We start from the raw sequence: 20,106 nt of genomic DNA, 5'->3' as shown, positions 1-20,106 counted from the left end.
AAGTGAAGATATCGCTTCAGGATATTGATTTCATTTCCTTTGAGTAAATACCCAGTAGTGGGATTGCTGGATTATCTGGTACTTCTATTTACTTTTTTTTTTTTTTTTGAGGCGGAGTTTTGCTCTTGTTACCCAGGCTGGAGTGCAATGGCGCGATCTCAGCTCACCGCAACCTCCGCCTCCTGGGTTCAAGCAATTCTCCTGCCTCAGCCTCCTGAGTAACTGGGACTACAGGCAGGCACCACCATGCCCAGCTAATTTTTTGTATTTTTAGTAGAGACAGGGTTTCACCATGTTGACCAGGATGGTCTCGATCTCTTGACCTCGTGATCCACTCACCTCGGCCTCCCAAAGTGCTGGGATTACAGGCGTGAGCCACAGCGCCCGGCCTTCTGTTTACTTTTTTGAGGAGCCTTCATACTGTTGTCTATAATGTCTGTACCAATTAACATTACCACATTACCTTACAAAGGATCTTTAGAATGGTCACTGCAGGAATAAATGAATGAGTCACTAACTAAAGCATGTGTGTGAATAAGCTGGAAATCAAAAACAGCTTTGAAAAAAGATTCCCAAACAGTGAATTGAAGAGATAGGGAAAATCAATTAGGTAGGAAACAGGTGGCAATTAGACGTCTGTAGATAGAGCTTCTCTCCCTCAATCAAGGTAATAGGCAGCAGCTCCCATTAGAATCTAAAATAAATGGAGAAGCCAGGAATTAATCTGAACCAACTTGATCAGGAGAAAGAAGGGGCGGGTGAAGGAGGAAGGCAAAATAAGGACACAAACCGCAGTAGGATATTAGGCTGCGCCTGAGCACCTGCTGAGCGGATGGAGCGCTTTGTCCGTGTTCCCCATGGCTTGTACCAGGGCTATGGGAACACAGTACCTTTAGGCCAGCCTGGACTCTCAGGGCATAAACAGCCCGACTGGAGACAAAATATGGTTCCCCCTGTTTTCCTGGCTAGGCCAGGGCTCCTGGTGCCGGCGAACGCTCCTGACTACTGCATGGACCCTTACAAGAGGGCGCAGCTTAAGGCCATTCTCTCCCAGATGAATCCCAGCCTGAGCCCGCGGCTGTGTAAAGCCAACACCAAGGAGGTGGGCGTGCAGGTGAGCCCGCGGGTGGACAAGGCTGTACAGTGCTCGCTGGGGCCTCGCACCCTGAGCAGCTGCTCCTCCTGGGACGTCAGAGACCCCCGGAACCCCCTGCCAGCGTGCGGGGTCACTTCGCCTGCCACGGGCCACGGGGGCTTGATCTGCCTGCGGAGGGATGAGGATGAGAGGGAGAGCAAGGCACTCTCGGGTCCTGCGGAGGCCAGCCAGCCGCTGTCACCACCATCAAGGTCCGAAGCTGAATGGCAGGAGGAACCCGGGCAGCTGGAGGAATCGGGGGAGAAAGACGCCCCGCGCAGCAAGCAGGCGCCTGGAGACACTGCCGCGAAGCCGCTTCGGAGGTCTAACTTCCAGGTGGACCCTCTCTTCCCTCTTAGTCCTCGGTCAGCCCCATCCTCTCCCTCCTTTTTCATCTATGGGGGCAATAAAAGCAAAATCTTCTCTCTCTTCCTCCATGTACTTGGAGAAGGAGAGGGAGCTCTAAAAACATGTATTTCACGTGGCCTGTATGTTTGGTAAGTTTTGAGTAAAGTAGGTGCCCACCCAGGTAAGCCTATGAAAACCAACAGACTGGCAACCACTGCTCTTGGGGAATTTGGAGACAAAGAAGGGCTTCAAGTCTGTGAAACATGAAATCAGACTTTCGTTTTGGGAAGATTTGCCGCTGGCATTGTGGAAAATGAATTGGAAAAGTACAAAAGACGGCAGCGAGCGTCATCTTTAAGAGAGATGAGAAACTGAATTAATGCAGTTTTGAGAATATCGTGAGGTTAAACAAGTTATATTTTCCTTATACAAAGCCGTGAGGAAAGAAAGATCTGGTCTTTGCATGATGGTAAAGTACTTTCCCCCTTTAATTTCAGGTTTTGGAACCAAAATACGGCTATTTTCACTGCAAAGATTGTAAGACCAGGTGGGAGAGTGCTTACGTGTGGTGCATTTCTGGAACTAACAAGGTAAGTAAAAGTGAGTGGCAGGTGAGAGGAGAATGGGGTGGGCACAGATGTAAGCGGGGAAGAATCTGATTCCTGAGGGAGCTTGGCTCTCACAGTCCTGTCTTGATCCTGGTGGCATCCCCAGTGCCAGGTGTGTGGGAAGTGCTGAACGAATGTTTGAATGGAGCCGAATCGGACTGTCCACCCGAGTTTCCGAACCAGATTCTGGTGTTATATTTGACAAAATGTCAGGTTACTTAGATGAACCTTTGTCCTTGTCTACATTGGAAGTTTTTGTAATCGTTTTTTAGTTGGTACCTTTGGAAAAGGTCTGGGCCTTAGCGCTAGGAAATTTCCACGTTTGTCCACAAGGTGGGGCAATAAGTGAAAAAACTTACTGTAAAGATGAGCCTGTAAGAGACTGACTTAGGCTACGTGGAAGGTTTCTTTTGTCCCCTTCCTAATTTAATTGCCAACATATTAAGATTGGAAAAGACTTCACGTTAAATTCTGCATTTCTGCATTTTCATGAATATCATAGGCTCTATTCATTATAGACCCTCGTTTGAGAATGAGAACAGCAGGCTGCCCTAAGTCTTGGTCTCCTTTTCCTTGGCCTGTGCAGCTCGTTTTGCAGCAGTCTATATGGCAGGATGGTTTTTTTTTTTTTTTTGGAGACGGAGTTTCGCTCGTTACCCAGGCTAGCGTGCAAAGGCGCATTCTCGGCTCACCGCAACCCCCGCCTCCTGGGTTCAAACAATTCTCCTGTCTCAGCCTCCCAAGTAGCTGGGATTACAGGCGTGTGCCACCATGCCCGGCTAAATTTTTTTTGTATTTAGTAGAGACGGGGTTTCACTATGTTGGCCAGGATGGTCTTGATCTCTTGACCTCGTGATCCATCCTCCTCGGCCTCCCAAAGTGCTGGGATTACAGGCGTGAGCCACCGCGCCCGGCCGGCAGGATGTTATTAACCTCTGTAAGCATTTGAATGTGAATGCCCTGTGCTGTCGCATGTTTAGAGATTGCCTTACTGGCCCAAGGACTGGGGAGAGAGGGCAAAAAGGCATTGACTTCCGGATGAAAACTTGACTTCTCACACTGGCCATTTACTAGAGACCTAGAGAGTGAATACATTTTTTAAGTTGAAGTTAAATTTACTTTCCTTCTCTTGCCAGAGGAAAAATGAGTTTAAAACATTCCAAGGCACTAGGATACAAACAACAAAACACAGAACTCGTTCTCAAGGAGTTTATTTTGATAGGAGGGATGGAAACAAAATGTAATTTGGTGACACATGCCATAGCATCCTTCATATGGAAGCTGTACAGAGATAGCACAGGAAGGAGGAGATTAGCCCTTTCTGAGGGAAGACAGCTTGATGTCCAAGCAGGACTTTAAAGAATAAATAGGAGGAAGAGTTCACCAAGCAAGGCAGGGAGAAAGTATGCACAAGAAATTGCACGAAGTCTAGAGACCACGTGGTATTGATGGGGAACCACAAGTAATTTAAAGTTTCAGCTGGGAAACACTGAAAAATGAAACATGTAGGAGCTAACAGACCAGGACAAAAAGTATAACAGCCACTTCCCATTGAGCATCTACTGTGATACTTGGTGTACATTATTGGGGCGTTTTCAGAACTATGGAAAAAGTATTAAGAGTATTATTCCAACCAGGTGCAGAGGCTCAGGCTTCTAATCCCAGCACTATGGGAGGCCAAGGTGGGTGGATCACTTGAGGCCAGGAGTTTGAGACCAGCCTGGCCAACATGGTGAAACCCCGTCTCTACTAAGAATACAAAAAATGAGCCAGGTGCGGTGGTGGCGCCTGTAATCCCGGCTACTGGAGATGCTGAGGCAGGAGAATTGCTTGAACCTGGGAGGCTGAGGTTGCACTGTTGCACTCCAGCCTGGGTAACAAGAGCAAAACTGCGTCTCAAAAACAAACAAAAAAAATAGTATTATTCCAATTTTACAGGTAAGGAAAATTAGATTCAAAGAGTAAGAGTGTGAAGAACTAGTGCAGCTTAAAACCTCAAGGGTGGAGGTTGGTAAAAGCAAGATACAAGACAAGAGAATGGATTACTTAAGAACTGGGAGGCTCTGCAGAGCGTGGATGTGTATAAAAGCTTGTATTTTAAAAAAACCGTATTTCTCTTTAGGTTTATTTCAAACAACTCTGTTGTAAATGCCAAAAGAGTTTTAACCCTTATCGAGTAGAAGCAATCCAATGTCAGGTAAGCATATGGAGCACTTCCATTCTGTTTATAGTGTTTCATTCCTAAAATGAAGCCTCTGTGACAAAACATTAGGATTTGATAGAGTTGGATGTGACAAAACATTAGGATTTGATACAGTTTGATAGAGTTCTGTATGTTTGAAGTTGTATGTTTTAGAAAAATGAAAGCATGTTATAGTTTGCATCTGTTTTGAAGGGAAAGGGAGAAAGATTCACTGTTTCAAGTTGCCTCACGGGGTGTGTTAGTTTCTCCTCTGACACCCTGTGCGTAGTTAGAATTTTAAAAGGTAACTGCTATTAACTGTTTACTAAATGCCAAATTTTGGGCTAGTGCTTGACATGCATCATCTCCTATCATCTAATTTTTGTGGGAGATGTTACTCCTATTTTATAGATCTGAAAGCTAAGTTCAAAATAACTTTCCTAAGGTTAGATGAATGGTATTAAAGCTCTGACTGGATTCCATGGTGTCTCCAATGTTTAGAAATTCACAGAATTAGGTGAGATCCTTAACTTGATTTTCATTATCAATTTTTTTTTTAACCTAAGTCCTTCATTTAGTTAAAAATATTTTTTTCTATAATTAGTAGAAGTAAGTGATAATTTGAAGACTTATAAGTGATTAATCCTCAGATTTTATAGTCTGACATTCTTAGTCTGATGTTCAATGTAACTACTTATTAAACTGGGTTTAAATGTATTTTCTTTCTTCTCCACTCCTTTTTCTTTTCTCTTGTGTTCACTTGGACTGGTCTTATTAAAAAATTATTCAATTTTCCTTTCTATTATTCTTTAATGTCCTTTTGTGGTTACCATAGAGATAACATCACGACTGTCTGACTTGGGAAAGTCTAAATTGTTAATCTTGCCTTTCACGGTCAATACAATGACTTTAGAATGCTCTAACTACAAATCATCTCATCCTAACTTACGTGTTGTTGTCGTGTATTAATTTTACCTATATTTAAAACTTTATAAGATTCTTTTGTATTGTTAATATTCATGTAGTTGTAGCTACACAGTGTTATTTGTTGTGTCTTTTTGTTTCTGGGGCCACTTTCCTTTGACTTGAACTTTAATATTTTCCACAGTATTGGTATGAAGGTGACAAATTCTATTTTGACTGGATATCTTTTTAAGATTTCTTTCTGGGTATAGTTGGAAATAGTTCCTTCTGCCCTTTAAGGATCTGAATTTGTTTCTGCGAAATGATACAGCTCTTATTGCAGCCCTTTTGTTTGTTTGTTTGAGACGGAGTTTCGCTCTTGTTACCCAGACTGGAGTGCAATGGCGCAATCCCGGCTCACCACAACCTCCTGGGTTCAGGCAATTCTCCTGCCTCAGCCTCCAAAGTAGCTGGGATTACAGGCACGCGCCACCGTGCCCAGCTAATTTTTTTGTATTTTTAGTAGAGACGGGGTTTCACCTTGCTGACCAGGATGGTCTTGATCTCTTGACATAGTGATCCACCCGCCTCAGCCTCCCAAAGTGCTGGGATTACAGGCGTGAGCCACCGCGCCCGGCCCATTACAGCTCTTTTGAAGTAATCTCTTCTCTCTCCCTCTTAAATCTGTTTACTTCTAGTCTCTTATTTCTCTCTGTGTTGCTGTTTTCAGCGGTTTTACAATGATGTGCCTAGTTGTGGTTTCTTTGTAATTATCTTGCTTGAGGTTCATAGTTTTTTGAGACTGTGGCTTGAAGATTTTCATTACTTTTGGAAAATGATCAACAGTTATCTTTTCAGATGTTACTTCTCCTATTCCTTCTCTCTCTTCCAATTACTCATATTAGGGCACTGCACCATATTTGTCCCTTTTTATTTTTTTGAGACAGAGTCTCTCTCTGTTGCCCATGCTGAAGTGCAGTGGTGTGATCTCTGCTTACTACAGCCTCCATCTCCCAGGTTCAAGTGATTTTCCTACCTTAGCCTCCCAAGTAACTGGGACAAAAATTAGCCTGCCACCACGCCTGGCTAATTTTTGTATTTTTAGTAGAGATGGGGTTTCATCATGTTGGCCAGGCTGGTCTTGAACACCTAACTTCAAATGATCTTTGCCTCCCAAAGTGCTGGGATTATAGCAGTGCCACTGTACCTGGCCTCTTTCTGTCTCTTCCACTGTTTTCTATATTTTCCATTCTTTTAGCTCTTCTTTCTTTATGCTAGGTATCATCTACTAAACCATCTTCCATTTGTATTTCTCATCTCAGCTCTTTTTAATCTGCAATTAAACTCATCCATTGAACTATTGATTTCATTTATTGTATTTTTCTGTTCTAAAATTTCTATTTCTTTAAAAGTAAACTTCAGTTTTTCTGCTGGAAATATTAGTTGTATTTCCTTGAACATATTAGCATAATGAATTTAAAATCTGTTTCAGAACTCCTTTCACTCAATACCCTGTGAGTCTATTGCTGTCCTTTCAAATTTCAAAACTGTTATTCTGTCTCCTCATATACAGCACCTGGTTAATTTCGATTGAGTACTAGCTATCACATGTGAAACTGTAGCGAGAGTAAACAGTCCCAGATGTCAAGCTCACATCCATTTCTGGGTTTTCTTTTCTAATGCTCTGATAATTTCCCAGTGCTTCAAACAGTCATTTATTTTTAGCTCAGCTTTTCTAGTTGTCCAGGAGGCTTGGTTAGAATTACCTAATCCTCTATTTCCAGAAGCAGAAATCTACCTTTAGAGTAAATCCTTATTTTATCGATCCTTTCTTTGTAAGGATGTTGTAAGAATTAAATGAATTCATATATATAAAGTGCTTAAGAGAGTGCTGCGCACATAGTAAACACCATGTGAGTATTCCCTATTAGAATTTTCTTAGAAGGAGGCATACTCTTCAACAGAACAATTTGATTAAATCATATTTAAGGCTGTAATGAGAAGAATAAAAATGCCTGTTTTCACAATATAAAAAGGTAAATCTTGACTAGTTCTATGTGACTAGGGGACATATAGAAAACAGAGCAGTGACTAGGGAACATATAGAAAACAAAGCAGTGACTAGGGAACATATAGAAAACAGAGCAGTGACTAGGGAACATATAGAAAACAGAGCAGTGATTGTCATTGTCAAAGATTAGCAGGACTGGGGGATGGAAACAGGGTAGTATTCCAGTTTCCATAGGATGTTAATTTTAATTATTGGAAGACAGAGAGAGAATGGTTGAAAGGCACTATTTTAGATCGTAGTAAAGATTGGGCATGTCTGGAAAGAAACATTTAATTTTCTCTGGAATACCCCTCTCTCCCAGTTATAACAACCCAAATATATTTAGACATTGCCAAATGTCCACTGGGGGTGGAGATGGGAGGAGTAAAATCACCCCTGGTTGAGAACCTTTGCTTTAGTCTTTTTATTTTTTGAGATGGAGTTTTACTCTTGTTACCCAGGCTGGAGTGTGGTGGCACAATCTCAGCTCACTGCAACCTCCGCTTCCCGGGTTCAAGTGATCCTCCTGTCTCAGCCTCCCACGTAACTACAATTACAGGCATGTGCCACCATGCCAAGCTAATTTTCTATTTTCAGTAAAGATAGGATTTTACCCTGTTGGCCAGACTGGTCTCAAACTCCTGACCTCAGGTGATCCGCCTGTCCTGGTCTCCCAAGGTGCTGGATTATAGGCATGACCCACCGCGCTTGGCCTCTAATTTTTTGGAAATGTTCATTTAATTCCTACCTACGGTCACTCACTCTGACCTTTTATATTTCTATAGAAATATAAAAATCTACACAGTGAAGAAACTCTACAAAACTCTTAAATTCTTCTTTCACATTATGTTGTCTTGATTGGCTCAGCAATATTCTCTTGAATATCTTCTGTGATCATTTATCTTGAAAAAAAAATTTGACATTTAATGTGATACAAGCAGTTTTGTACAACTTTGTCTTGGCCTTCTCATAGGACTCAGAGGATAAAGGTATCAGGAATAGGGCAATAGGGAGAAGTATTGTGATTTGAGGATTATATCTGAAACACTAAACTGATCATTAGCATCCAAACTCTTGTTTCCTAAAGACCTGCTCAAAGTCTCATTGTTCCTGTCCTCAAAAGAAAAGACACATTGATCTAAGGAGGCCTCATCGACAGGAACTGTGTGGTCGCTGCAAAGACAAGAGATTCTCCTGTGGCAATATTTACAGCTTTAAATATGTGCTGTGACTCACACAGGACCCCTGAGCTCTTCTTGTAACTTACTTTGCTGCCTTCCTTTTCTGCAACTCGGTTCTGACCTGGCATTGGAAAATGGACTAGGCTTTTGTACTTTTTGTAGGTTGTGTAACAGTTGTACAGTGTGAATAGAATAAAATAAATGCATGTGAACTAGACCATGAAGGCACATTAATTGGTGATCCTAGGGTAAAAACATCAATATAGAGCATTGGGAAATGGTAGATACTGTCACTTATATGAAGGGGAACAATGAAGGGGAAAAATAGCCATTCATTTGAGAAGTTTTTATAAGTCAGATGTTCTAAGCACTGGGAATGTAGAGATGATTGAAGGGGCAAAGCACAGTCCTCCCTTCAAGTATACACAATTACAGCAGATGCTGAAGCAGCCCTTAGCATCTGCCATGCATTGCTATAACTCACCACAGCAGCCCTATGACTTAGGAGCTGTTGTACCTTTTCATAGATGAGGAGATGGAGAGCCAGGATTTAAACCAGATAGAGTAGGACTTGCTCTGTGCTTTCACAATTACATTTATACTTCTTCCCAAGTTCAGATTGTGATAAATGGCATGAAGGAAACAGGGTGCTATGATAGAGTAACCCTTTAGACAGGGTGGCTGGGAAGAGGTGACATGAGTTTGAGACCTGCAGGATGAAGGGAGCTGGGAGAAGATTATTTTGATCCAAGGGAACAGCAGGAGGAAAGGCCTTGAGGGGCTGAGGAACAGGAGCCCCCTGGGGCTGACGTGGGGAAGAGACTGCGGAAGACAGGGCTCTGATCACAAAGGGTTCTCAAGACCAGGTTAAAGCAAATGATGGCCCTGTGAGGGGCTTTCACCAGGGCAGACACAGTCTCACTTCAAAAAGCTCACTTTAGCCGGGCGCGGTGGTTCACGCCTGTAATCCCAGCACTTTGGGAGGCTGAGGCGGGCGGATCACGAGGTCAAGAGATCGAGACCATCCTGGTCAACATGGTGAAACCCCATCTCTACTAAAAATACAAAAAATTACCTGGACATGGGGGTGCATGCCTGTAATCCCAGCTACTCAGGAGGCTGAGGCAGGAGAATTGCCTGAACCCAGGAGGCGGGGGTTGCAGTGAGCCGAGATAGCACCATTGCACTCCAGCCTGGGTAAGAAGAGCGAAAGTCCGTCTCAAAAAAAAAAGGTCACTTTAGAGGGAGACCAGGTAGAATGGCAGGAGGGAGATGGTTGGGAGGTTAATGAACACATGAGCAAAATGATAGCTTGGACAAGGGTGGTGGCCAGAGAGGAAGAATCCATGGGTTTAAGATAATGTTTGAAAATGGGATGGGGTGGCAGTGGAAGATGGAGGAAATAAACAACGACTCTTAGATTTCTGCTTTGAGCCGGGGCATGAATGGAATTGAGCAGTATGCCAGTTAGGAGGCATGTTCTGGAGCCAGGTTACCTAATTGCAAATCCTGGGTGCCATATTTAGGAGATAGATAATTTTGGGCAAGTGGCTCTCTACCCCTCAGTTTACCTATCTGCAAAATAGGGATAATGGTAGTCCTCACACAACCAAGAGATAGGAACTAAAGGAGTTGAGGCGTGTTTATCACTTAGAATAATTAGTGCCTGTCACTTTGAGGGTTCAATACATTTACCTCTTATTTTAGTGGAGCTAGCTATGATGTGGGAAGGGCTTCTGTTTTCAACATAAGTTTGAAGCGTTGGAGACATCCAGCTGGAAATGCCATGTAGCTGATTAGATATATGTGTCTGGAGTTTAGGAGATAAGCCAGGACGAGGGGCACTGAGATAAAAAGGAGACAGTCTTTAAAGTCTTGTGCCCGGACGGGGTCACCTGCACCAAAATCTACAAATCACCATAAAGAACGGAATCTTTATGTAACCAAATACCACCTTTTCCCCAGTAACCCATGGAAATAAAAGAATTTAAAAATTAAAAAAGTTTCACAGAAGCAGGAGAAAATAAAAAGGGAGTACAACACAGGGCTCTGGGGCATACCAACACTGAGGCAATGATTCCAAAACCTTAATGTCCCCAGAGTCGTTGTTGAGCTTGTTAAATGAAGATTCTGATTCTGTAGGTCTGGGGTCTGAGACTAAATCTAGGAAGCTCGCAGATGTGATCAACGTTGCTGATTCCCCAGACTGTATACGGAGTAGCAGGAACTTAGAGGTTAGATGAAAGATGAGATCAAGAGGGATAGGAAGAGGATGAGAGATGAAAATGAAGATGAAACAGTATTTCCAGAAGGCAGGAAAGTCGACTGAGTCAAATCCTGCTGGGAGGTCGAGAAGGTGAAGACAGACAGGTCCACTGGATGTGAAAGCACGGGGGTGACTGGTGAGGTTGAAGAGAGGTTTCCATGGAATGGTGTGGATGAAAGCCAGTGTTAAATCAGATACTGAACAGAAGTAGCACTTCCTAGAGGTTTTGCTGTAAGAAAGTAAAGAAACTGGTGATAGCTAGAATGGCATTTGGGGAAACGGGAGGCGCTGAGTATGTTGGCATCTTAAAGGGAATCATTTGGTGGAGAAGCTGATGGCAGAGCAGAGAGGGGAATGTCTGCAGGAGCAAAGCCCTTGAATAGGTAGCAGAGACAGGGTCCTGAGTGCCAGTGGAGCCACCGGCCCCTGAGGGAGCGGTGATGTTCCTTTGACTGTAAAAGAATGGAGCACCTAGAACACAGGGCTAGTTAGATAACTTTATGTATTTGGTGGAGAAGGTGAGACTCATTTGTTTACTCAATGAATTATGAAGCAAAGCCATCAGCTGAGACAGGTAGGATGCTGAGGAGAGAGGAAAATATGTGAAACGATTCTCAGGCATTAGGAAATTGAAATGATCAGGAAGGCATAGTGTATTACAGAATTGTCCAATAGTGTTGAGACATTACTAGAAGATATTACTAGAAGACATTATTAGAAATGTGACATTACCAGTGTCATTATTAGTGTGATACTACAAGTGGGACTTGCATTCTAGAAAGATCTTCATCCTAGTAATGTCACACTTCTGGAGCAGGTGTGGGAAGAGTCAATTTTAGGTTCAACCAAGCTTGGGGTTTAACCAGCTGAGCGAGTGGCCCCTGAGGAAGCAGTGATGTTCCTTTGATTGTAAAAGGATAGAGCAGAAGACAGGGTTAGGGCACCCCTTGTCAATGTCGGCAAAGGAGGGATTATAATGACCCATGAAATTTAAACATGCTCCAAAGGGGGGTAAAGACATGTGAGACCACAGACTGATATTAATGGTGGGAGAATTGTTAGAGGGGTTGGGGCTGGAGTAAAGGGGAACTGGGAAAATTCCTGAGCGGAGGGGCCTGAAGGTGGGATTCTGGAGCTGGTTCACTTCTGTGGATCGGGTTTTGGTATAGCCAGGAAATTGGGTGGCTAAGGTAGAGTAGAGTGAAAATGCCTGGAGGTAAGAATGTTATTAACAGGATGAGAGAAAAAAGGTTTTGTACAGGTTATACAGAAGACTGCTGAAGCCCTGGAAATGACATCAGAAGCAGGGGTGAGCAAGAAGCTCTAGTCTCTCTGACGAATAAGGGGCAGGGAGAAGGTCAGCGGTTCCTAAGCGAAGCTGCAATTCAAAATAATCAGAGGAGCCTTATAAAGGATTTAAGGGATCTGGGTGGGGCCCAAACTTCAGAATGTTTAAAAAGCTTCCCCAATGCTTCTAATGCAACTGAGGGTCACAGCCGCTGCTGTGGATGACAGTGATGGTGTTGGGAAAGGAGGAGGATAGTACAGCTAGGTGGCAAGAATTTCAAAGTCTCTGGGCTTTTTAAAATAGAGATGAGGAGAGAAGGGTTGGACATAGTAAAGGGGGCCAGGATGAATCTCTTCATTCTCCTGTGGAGCGTCTGGAAGTTCACGCCAAGTGGCCCAAGTTCTTGGAATCTGAAATTCGAATACAATATCCACACAAGTTTGCTGTTAAAAGCAGGATCTGGGCTGCAGAAGATGGTGACAGAGAAGGAGGCATCTGCCTGGAAACTGATCTGTAAGTGGATGCAGTAAATTCTAGCCACCCACTCACTGTGACCTCAAATAGGAAAGTTACAGAAAGTTCAATGACAGATTTGGGTAGAATCTCTACACCACCAGCCTACGTGGGGAAAACAATTGGGGGTGTGCTTTGGAAGAAAGAGCACTTTACTATATGGGAAGTTTATTTTAGTTCAGTGTCTTTCAAAGTGGAGCTGCTATTACAATGCTGGTTTGAGGGACGCTGTGTGGGATTTACCAAACTGGTCTCTAGAGGGGGCAGTCTGAGGGATTCTGCATTTTTGACAAGTACCCTGGGGTGATTCTTAGGTCTGAGAAAGTAGAAAGCAATGTTCCCATCTTGGTAGTGGATTAGAATCAGCTGGGGAAATTTAAACAGTGCTGGAGTTTGAGCACAGCTTCAGACCAATTAAATCAATTAAGAGGAAGCCTGAGTGTTGGCGTTTTAAGTTCCCCACATGGTTTAATGTGCATCTGAGATTTCAAACTCATTGCCTACACTCTGATTTTTTTGAGAGATCCCAGTCCCTGGCTGGACAAGACAGGGGAGTATCCTATTTTTTTCTCAGGGGCTTTAAATGCCACATGTATGTCTTTAGCCCAGACTTTGCTCCTCAACCACAGACTCACATATCCGCCTGTTAACTCACCAGTTTGTCTTGGATATGAGACATCTCAAAGTTAACATGTCTGAAGAATAAATCTTGGTTTCTACCTGCTAAACATGCATTCCCTAATCTCAGTCAGTGGCGACTCGATTCCTCCAGTTGTTTGGGCCAAACTCTCTCCCATTCTTTGTGGTCATTGGTAAGACCTGTCAGCTCTAGCTCTGAATTATTTGCAGAGCATGCCCACTACTCATCACTTCCATTGTGATTACCCGAGGCCAAGCCAGCATCGCCTGGTGACTGCACTATCGCCACAGCTGTCTTTCTAGTGTTCCTGCTTCTACCTCTGCCCATCTGCAGTCTGTTCTGCACATAGCAGCCAGAGTGATTCTTTAAAACAATTATTTTTATTGTGGTAAAGCATATATAACATGAAATTTACCATTTTAAAGTACACCATTCATTGGCAGTAAGTACATTCACAATGCTGTATAACCACAACAAAACTTTCCTTATAGAACTTTTTTTCGTCATCCCAAATGGAGTAATCCTTTTCAATGTAAGTCACAGCTCGGCCTGCAAACCTCCAGTGGCTCCCCATCTTGCTCGGCAAGGGACAAAGTCCTGCTGTGACTTACAGAACTTTCGGCTGTCCTCTCTGAATGCTGTCTTCACTCTTTCACTCAGTCATTGGCTTCCTCGCTGTCCCTTCGACGAAGTGATCCTACTCCTCCTTCAGGGCCTCTGCATGTGTTCCTCCTTTGCCCAATGCTCTTTTCCCTGGATAGCCATCGTATCCCCACTTCATTCAGATCTCTCCTCAGATACCACCTTATTAGAATGATAGCTAAGAGAGCCCCATCCCCATTACTCGCTGTGTCCGTTTTGTTCTTCACGGCACTAATCACCACCCAACATAGACAAGTACGTCTTCCTCCACTCAAATGTAGGAGCCTCATGGGAACAGGGACCACATCTGTTTTGATGGCTGCCATATCCTCTAAAACAGTGCCTAGCCCAGAGTGGGTATGCAATACATGTTTGCTGAATGAAGAAATATCTTTTCCAGATTTCTACAGTTCACTGAAAAGATCATTGTTTGTTAGGACTTGGAACCAGAAGAGCCTTGAGACCTAACTTTGGATGTTCATGCATGTGTGTGTTGCCTACAATTACAGGCATCTTTATTTCACAGCAACACCAGCACATTTTCTTAACATCTCACCTACATTAGATGGGTAAGAGGTGGGAATGACATTCATATGCCTCTAAAAATGTACAGTGCCTTTTCTAAATACTGTATTTGGAGACTATAATTTTAATCAGGTTACATCTAAGTTACAGAGCACCTGTCTGGCTTGCTTTATTCTGCAGGTGGATCAAAAGTGTATCATGTTTTAGTGCTAGAAAGCATTAGATGCAAGGAGGAATCTTTCTTATCACTGAGGCATCTGTTAAATATCTACCCTTTCCTTTGGAACCTCTATTTCTCTGTATCCCTGGGGAAGGCAATTAACATTAATGCTTCAGTAACAGAGCAATAGGCAGCAAGATTTGACCGGTGTATCAAGTTACTGCTGGGCTCTGCTGGAGTGGTGCTGCGTCCTACACAATTTTTCCCATCACTTCAAGGAGAGGAGGTGAAGAGATAGAGGAAAAGTAAAAGAAATATTTCACATTAATACATCTCCTTTTAAAAATAAAATTGAGAAAAACAAAAAACCCCCCACTGCTTCCTGTGTTAGTATCTTAGATTGCAATGCACTGGTTCTCTGCTGGGTAAGAAAGCATGGTGGGAGATTCAGTTCATGACGAATCTGTTCTTTCTACTGTGGCTTCCGACAAAACTCTCTGAAAGTTGGCTATCGTGGTTACCCACAGAAACCTTTATTTTATGAGGTATATTTCAGAGTGATCATGATTCAGTTGTTACTACAAATCATAGCAAATCATCTTTCAGACAAGTTGAAAAAAATTAAACCATCAGAAAAATTATGTATACAGCAGTTCAGAAAATTATTAAAATATACTAGTAGTTATATTTGTGGTAACATAAAAAAATCCTAGGTTAGGTTCTTTTCTGTAGGATACTCCTAGAATATTACTGCCAATGATTCAGTAGCCGTGTGCTAGTAAAACAAGTTATATTTGTTGGTCCAAGTAAAATATGAATAGAAAGACAGCATAATTGAGATTGTTACGTTTCTCCCTGTGTTCCTGTCTTCCTAGTGGGGTAGGTAGCGGATAGGTGTTGGTGACAGAATTAAAACTCCTCCTACATTTTCCTGCTCACTATAGAATCAATTTCCAAATCTGAAGGGTGACAACCTAATTATAGATTATTGGGAACTGGAGCTTTCACTTTTTTCTGATTTTTTTCCCTTGGTTAATTACAGAGAATTGATTGAAGCTCAGTTTTGAAGCCAACTTCCCAAGAGATTATACTTACCTCCAGCTTCATAAGGGCCATTCATAGCATACATGTGAGGGGTGTCCCTTGGGGTTACTACTTTGGCACATGCAAAACTTCATGTGTGCCCGGGGCAAACATTTTCATCAACCAGAAATAAAATCCATGGTCAACATGTATTTTGTCTTTTTTTTTTTTTTTTTTTTTAGTCTAAAGAAAGTTCTGAACAGAATATCAAGTAAGCTTACATCACAAAAACTTTAAATGTATTTACAGAGTGAATAAGTTACATAGATAAACTCTGAATATGTTTCTGCTGTGCAGCAAGTTCACATGCACACATCGAACATTTGACAGCATTGTTGAAGGAGAGAACTTAAGAATGGCCCTTTACATATACATTACACATAAAATATGACATTTAAGAAACAAAGTAACAACTCATATTTTACCTTTATGATTCTACTTTCGGCTATCCAAATGGATATTAAAATATGCATGCCTGACTGGTGAAAAGACTTGGAATTTACATTGCGAGTAGTTTTTCTCTACAAAATGGCAAAGTTAATTAAAATTAACACTCATCCTTCTGCAGTATAAATATGCTCATAAAAGCAACCTTCTAGTAAAAAGCAGCCAAGATCCTTAAAAAGAGTCTATCTGGACCATTTTTGGTGCAAAGAGATCCAGGGCCTTCAGAAACAGTAGCCTAGCAACCTAAGAAAGGTCCTTTCATAGCAGCTCCTTTTAGATACAGTAATTCTATTCAAATTACAGTGTACATTACATTGCAGTCCATTTACAATTCCCTTTTCACATACACAGGCTGTCAGCTTTTGACCATCTTACAGTTTTCAGTGGCCAGCGTCATTCTGCCTGCCCCTTTCTTAGCCCACTAAAGAAAGGAAAAAGAAAACAATACAAGAAAGGAACAAGAAAGGGATAGAATGTACATGTTTGAGAATATAAAATTGTTTGAGTGAAGAAAACATTGCACTTTTGCCAATCTAAAATTGTTTCTAGAAAGGAAGGTACTGTTCAGTGTAGTCAGCTTTGGTATGCAACGGAAGTCACTTCTTCAGTAGTGAGTTGCATATGCTCGGTCAAATGTAACCCATTTGTGTCACACAGCATGACGGGTGGAGTCTGTCCAGGATGTTCTAAGCTACCTTGGTTCTTATAGTATTGCTACACATTGGAAGTTCTGCCATCCTCTTTAGAAAAAGCCCTACAGGTAACAAGAGGGAGAACAGTCTGTCCAAGCCTTTTGAAGGCCGAGAAGACACTGAATGATGTCGCACCAGCATGGCAGCACTGCCAGTTTGGAACCCAGTGGGGACAGGAGGCTCCTGTCAGAGACTAGTGCCGGAAACACTGGAGTCTGGAAGAAAGGTCGTGAGCACGCGGTAACTCTGGGCCCTGCGGATCATGTCCCGGATCTCCATGTTCAGCTCCATCAGCTTGGTGCAGATCTCCGTCAGGCTCTGGTTAGACCCCACCAGAGCATAAGTACCTGTCTGTCCCAGAGTTTGGTGACGGAAATAAATATTCAGCAGTGTCTGGACCTCATCATCAGAACTGCTTCCAAAGATGTCATTGGGCCACAGACTTCTGCAGTCAAAAAGAATAGCACAGATTAGAGGCACTATTGGTCACAAAGCTGGAAGCTTATGAGTCTTCATTAATAAAAGAATATTACTTTTTCAAAAAGGCTTTATTGAGATGGAATTCCCATATCAGGCAATCTACTCATCTAAAGTAAACAATTCAGTGGGTTATAGTATATTCAGAGCTGTGGAAACCACACACCCTCTGAATAGAGATGGTTGATTGTGGTGGCAGTGGTTTCCTTCATCATCAATTTTAGAATCTTGAGTATCTTGATAAAATGTCAAAAGTATAAAAATATCACAATGGAATCTGATATGCTTAAAACATTTACCTTATGTGCTATAGCATTCTGGTTTCAATGAATGTGAATACAATACCAGCATGTAGGGGCGAAACCAAAAAGGATATATTCAAATGTTAGTTTAAAATTATATGAAGGTATATTTTGAAGGGCTTCAGCATTTTGTCATTTTAGGGATGACAAATGGCCAGAACCAACACCAACACTTTCAACATGTAATTTCTGAAAGCTGAGTGTTTCTGGCTGGGCAAGGGTAAAGATCTGAGAAGAGACCTGTAGAATATCCAGCCTTCCGCAGTGGGCTAGACTCCAGCCATCGGAGTAACAGCCAGGTGTGCATTGCCTGCAACCACCTCTAAAGAAACAGCAGAGTCACCTGCACTCCCTGATCTGCCGCAAAGCTTTGCCGAGTTCGTTGTTCTTCAGGCACTCCAGCATGGACTGGATGGCCGCTTCAGTGGACGTGAAGGTCGGCTCGGACCATGCACCCTCTGAGTAGAGAGGGTCGGCTGCAATGGCGGCGGTGGCTTCCTTCAGGTGTTTCTTTAGGTCACTCAGTTCCCTGGACATATTCAGCAGCTGTTAAAAAAAATATTTTTTAAACTGGATTTAGGTGCTGGGGGAATTTTACATCCCAAAAGGAAAAAAAAAATTGATCATATAGGCCTGGTTAAGCATAAGCTTAATACCTTGGTAAATTCAAACAGGACAGATGACATTGTACTCCATGGTACGTGTAGGGGACTGTTGAGTTGTATGCATTGAATATGTGTCAGCCACTGAGATGCTATCCTTATAGAAAAGATTAAGACTTCATTTAAAACGTTTTCTATTTAAGTAGAAAGGGCATAAATACAGAGGGAGAGAGTATAAGAGATCAGGCTCAAGAGTGAGTAGATCCGGGTTCAAACGCCAGCTCTGCAGGAGCATGGACAAGTTAATTGCCTTTTCAGCACCTCAGTTTTCTCCTGTGTGAGACTGAAGATAATGGCCATCCTAAAGGTTTAAAGAGTAAGTGGAAATAATGTATACCAAATATTTAGTACAGTGCAGCACATAAATGCTCAGTACATGTCCTCATGACCATGGACTCTGTCCTAACAATAAGTTTTTCTCACTGTTGGTTCCATGCCATGGGAAAAAACTGAAGACACAATTTTGAGGACGAAGAATAATCTTAAACTAATGTTTGTATTAATGCTACAGAGGTAAAAGATATTTTCCCTCGGCCAGGCGTGGTGGCTCATGCCTGAAATCCCAGCACTTTGGGAGTCCAAGTTGGGCAGATCACGAGGTTAGGAAATCAAGACCATCCTGGCTAACACAGTGAAACCCTGTCTTTACTAAAAATACAAAAAATTAACCAGGTGTGGTGGCGCACACCTATAGTCCCAGCTACTCTGGAGGCTGAGGCAGGAGAATCACTTGAACCTGGAGGTGGAGGTTGCAGTGAGCTGAGATCGCGCCACTGCCCTCCAGCCTTGGTGACAGAGCGAGACTCCGTCTCAAAAAAAAAAAAAAAAAAAGATACATCCCCTCAAAGTTACTGGAACCAAAAGATCCAGAGTATTAAAATGTAAAGCATAAGAAAACCTGTGTCACTTCAAAGTGTCTCAAAATATACTACAGAAGACAGCTGTTGTGCAATTTGATCTCAAGAGCATTTAAAAAACTGGCATAAAATTAAAGGTTTTTTTCTCTTTGTAATGCAAGTTGATGCCTGTTTACTTTGGAAAGTTATTTATTCAACACCTTTACTTTTCCTCTTCATTCGCAACTCACTCATGGTACAAACTATAAAGAACTGAAGCCTTGGGCCGGGTGCGGTGGCTCACGCCTGTAATCCCAGCATTTTGGGAGGCCGAGGCGGGTGGATGACGAGGTCAAGAGATTGAGACCATCCTGGTCAACATGGTGAAACCCTGTCTCTACTAAAAATACAAAATATTAGCTGGGCATGGTGGCGCGTGCCTGTAATCCCAGCTACTCAGGAGGCTGAGGCAGGAGAATTGCCTGAACCCAGGAGGCGGAGGTTGCGGTGAGCAGAGATCGCACCATTGCACTCCAGCCTGGGTAACAAGAGCAAAACTCCGTCTCAAAAAAAAAAAACGAAAAACAAAAAACTGAAGCCTTAAAGGACTATTTTTCTTCACACACATGCCTGTTAAATACACCTACTATAGAAGTAGGTTTAAAATTTACTGAAATAATCTTTTAAAACAAGATATTAGAGTATCTTAATTTTGTATATGGTTTTAAATTTGAAAGCAAATTTTTCCTTAATTATTTTAAACCTAGGTAAGTTTTAAACATTGTGTATATCTACACATTATTTAAAACTTATATAGTATTTAAACTGTGTGTGTGTACTTACCCATGTAAATACACACACTGGGTGTATCTTGGAAATATTCAGTTCTAGACATCTGCAATAAAGTAAGTCATGCAAATTTTTTGATTTCCCCATACATATAAATTACATGTTTACACCCATATTGTAGTCTAAGCACACTAAGTCTAAAAAAGGCACATACCTTAATTGGAAAACAGTTTAATGCTAAAAAATGCTAACAATTATCTGTGCCTTCAGTGAGTAATAATCTTTTTGCTGGTAGAGGGTCTTGCCTTAATGTTAACAACTGCTGACTGATCAGGCTAGTGGTGGCTGAAGGTTGGGGTAATTGGGGCAATTTATTA

General features: G+C 42.3%; 2 protein-coding genes across 10 annotated transcripts in view; one reads left to right on the top strand and one right to left on the bottom strand.

Moving 5' to 3' along the window:
- The first annotated feature begins 830 nt into the window (after positions 1 to 830).
- Positions 831 to 8,607, top strand: ZAR1L (zygote arrest 1 like). The gene is made up of 4 exons (XM_002748958.7): positions 831 to 1,471; positions 1,981 to 2,073; positions 4,214 to 4,288; positions 8,314 to 8,607. Exons 1-4 carry the CDS (start codon positions 833 to 835, stop codon positions 8,455 to 8,457), a joined length of 951 nt encoding a protein of 316 aa, XP_002749004.1. The 5' UTR covers positions 831 to 832; the 3' UTR covers positions 8,458 to 8,607.
- A 7,069-nt stretch (positions 8,608 to 15,676) lies between these two features.
- FRY (FRY microtubule binding protein) overlaps positions 15,677 to 20,106 on the bottom strand; it is a 472,456-nt gene continuing 468,026 nt past the window's right edge. For all 9 annotated transcript variants that reach the window (XM_054256748.2, XM_078375252.1, XM_078375253.1 and 6 more), the window contains 2 exons: positions 17,786 to 17,988; positions 15,677 to 17,108 (listed from right to left, as the gene is read on the bottom strand). In XM_054256748.2, coding sequence (XP_054112723.2) covers positions 16,850 to 17,108; positions 17,786 to 17,988 — 462 coding nt within the window. In that variant the 3' untranslated portion in view covers positions 15,677 to 16,849. The remainder of the gene's footprint in view (positions 17,109 to 17,785; positions 17,989 to 20,106) is intronic.

Source organism: Callithrix jacchus, chromosome 5 (assembly GCF_049354715.1).
Source record: "Callithrix jacchus isolate 240 chromosome 5, calJac240_pri, whole genome shotgun sequence".
Lineage (NCBI taxonomy): Eukaryota > Metazoa > Chordata > Mammalia > Primates > Cebidae > Callithrix > Callithrix jacchus.
The sequence above is the reverse complement of the archived record's forward strand: the minus strand, read 5'-3'. Positions and strand labels throughout refer to the sequence as shown.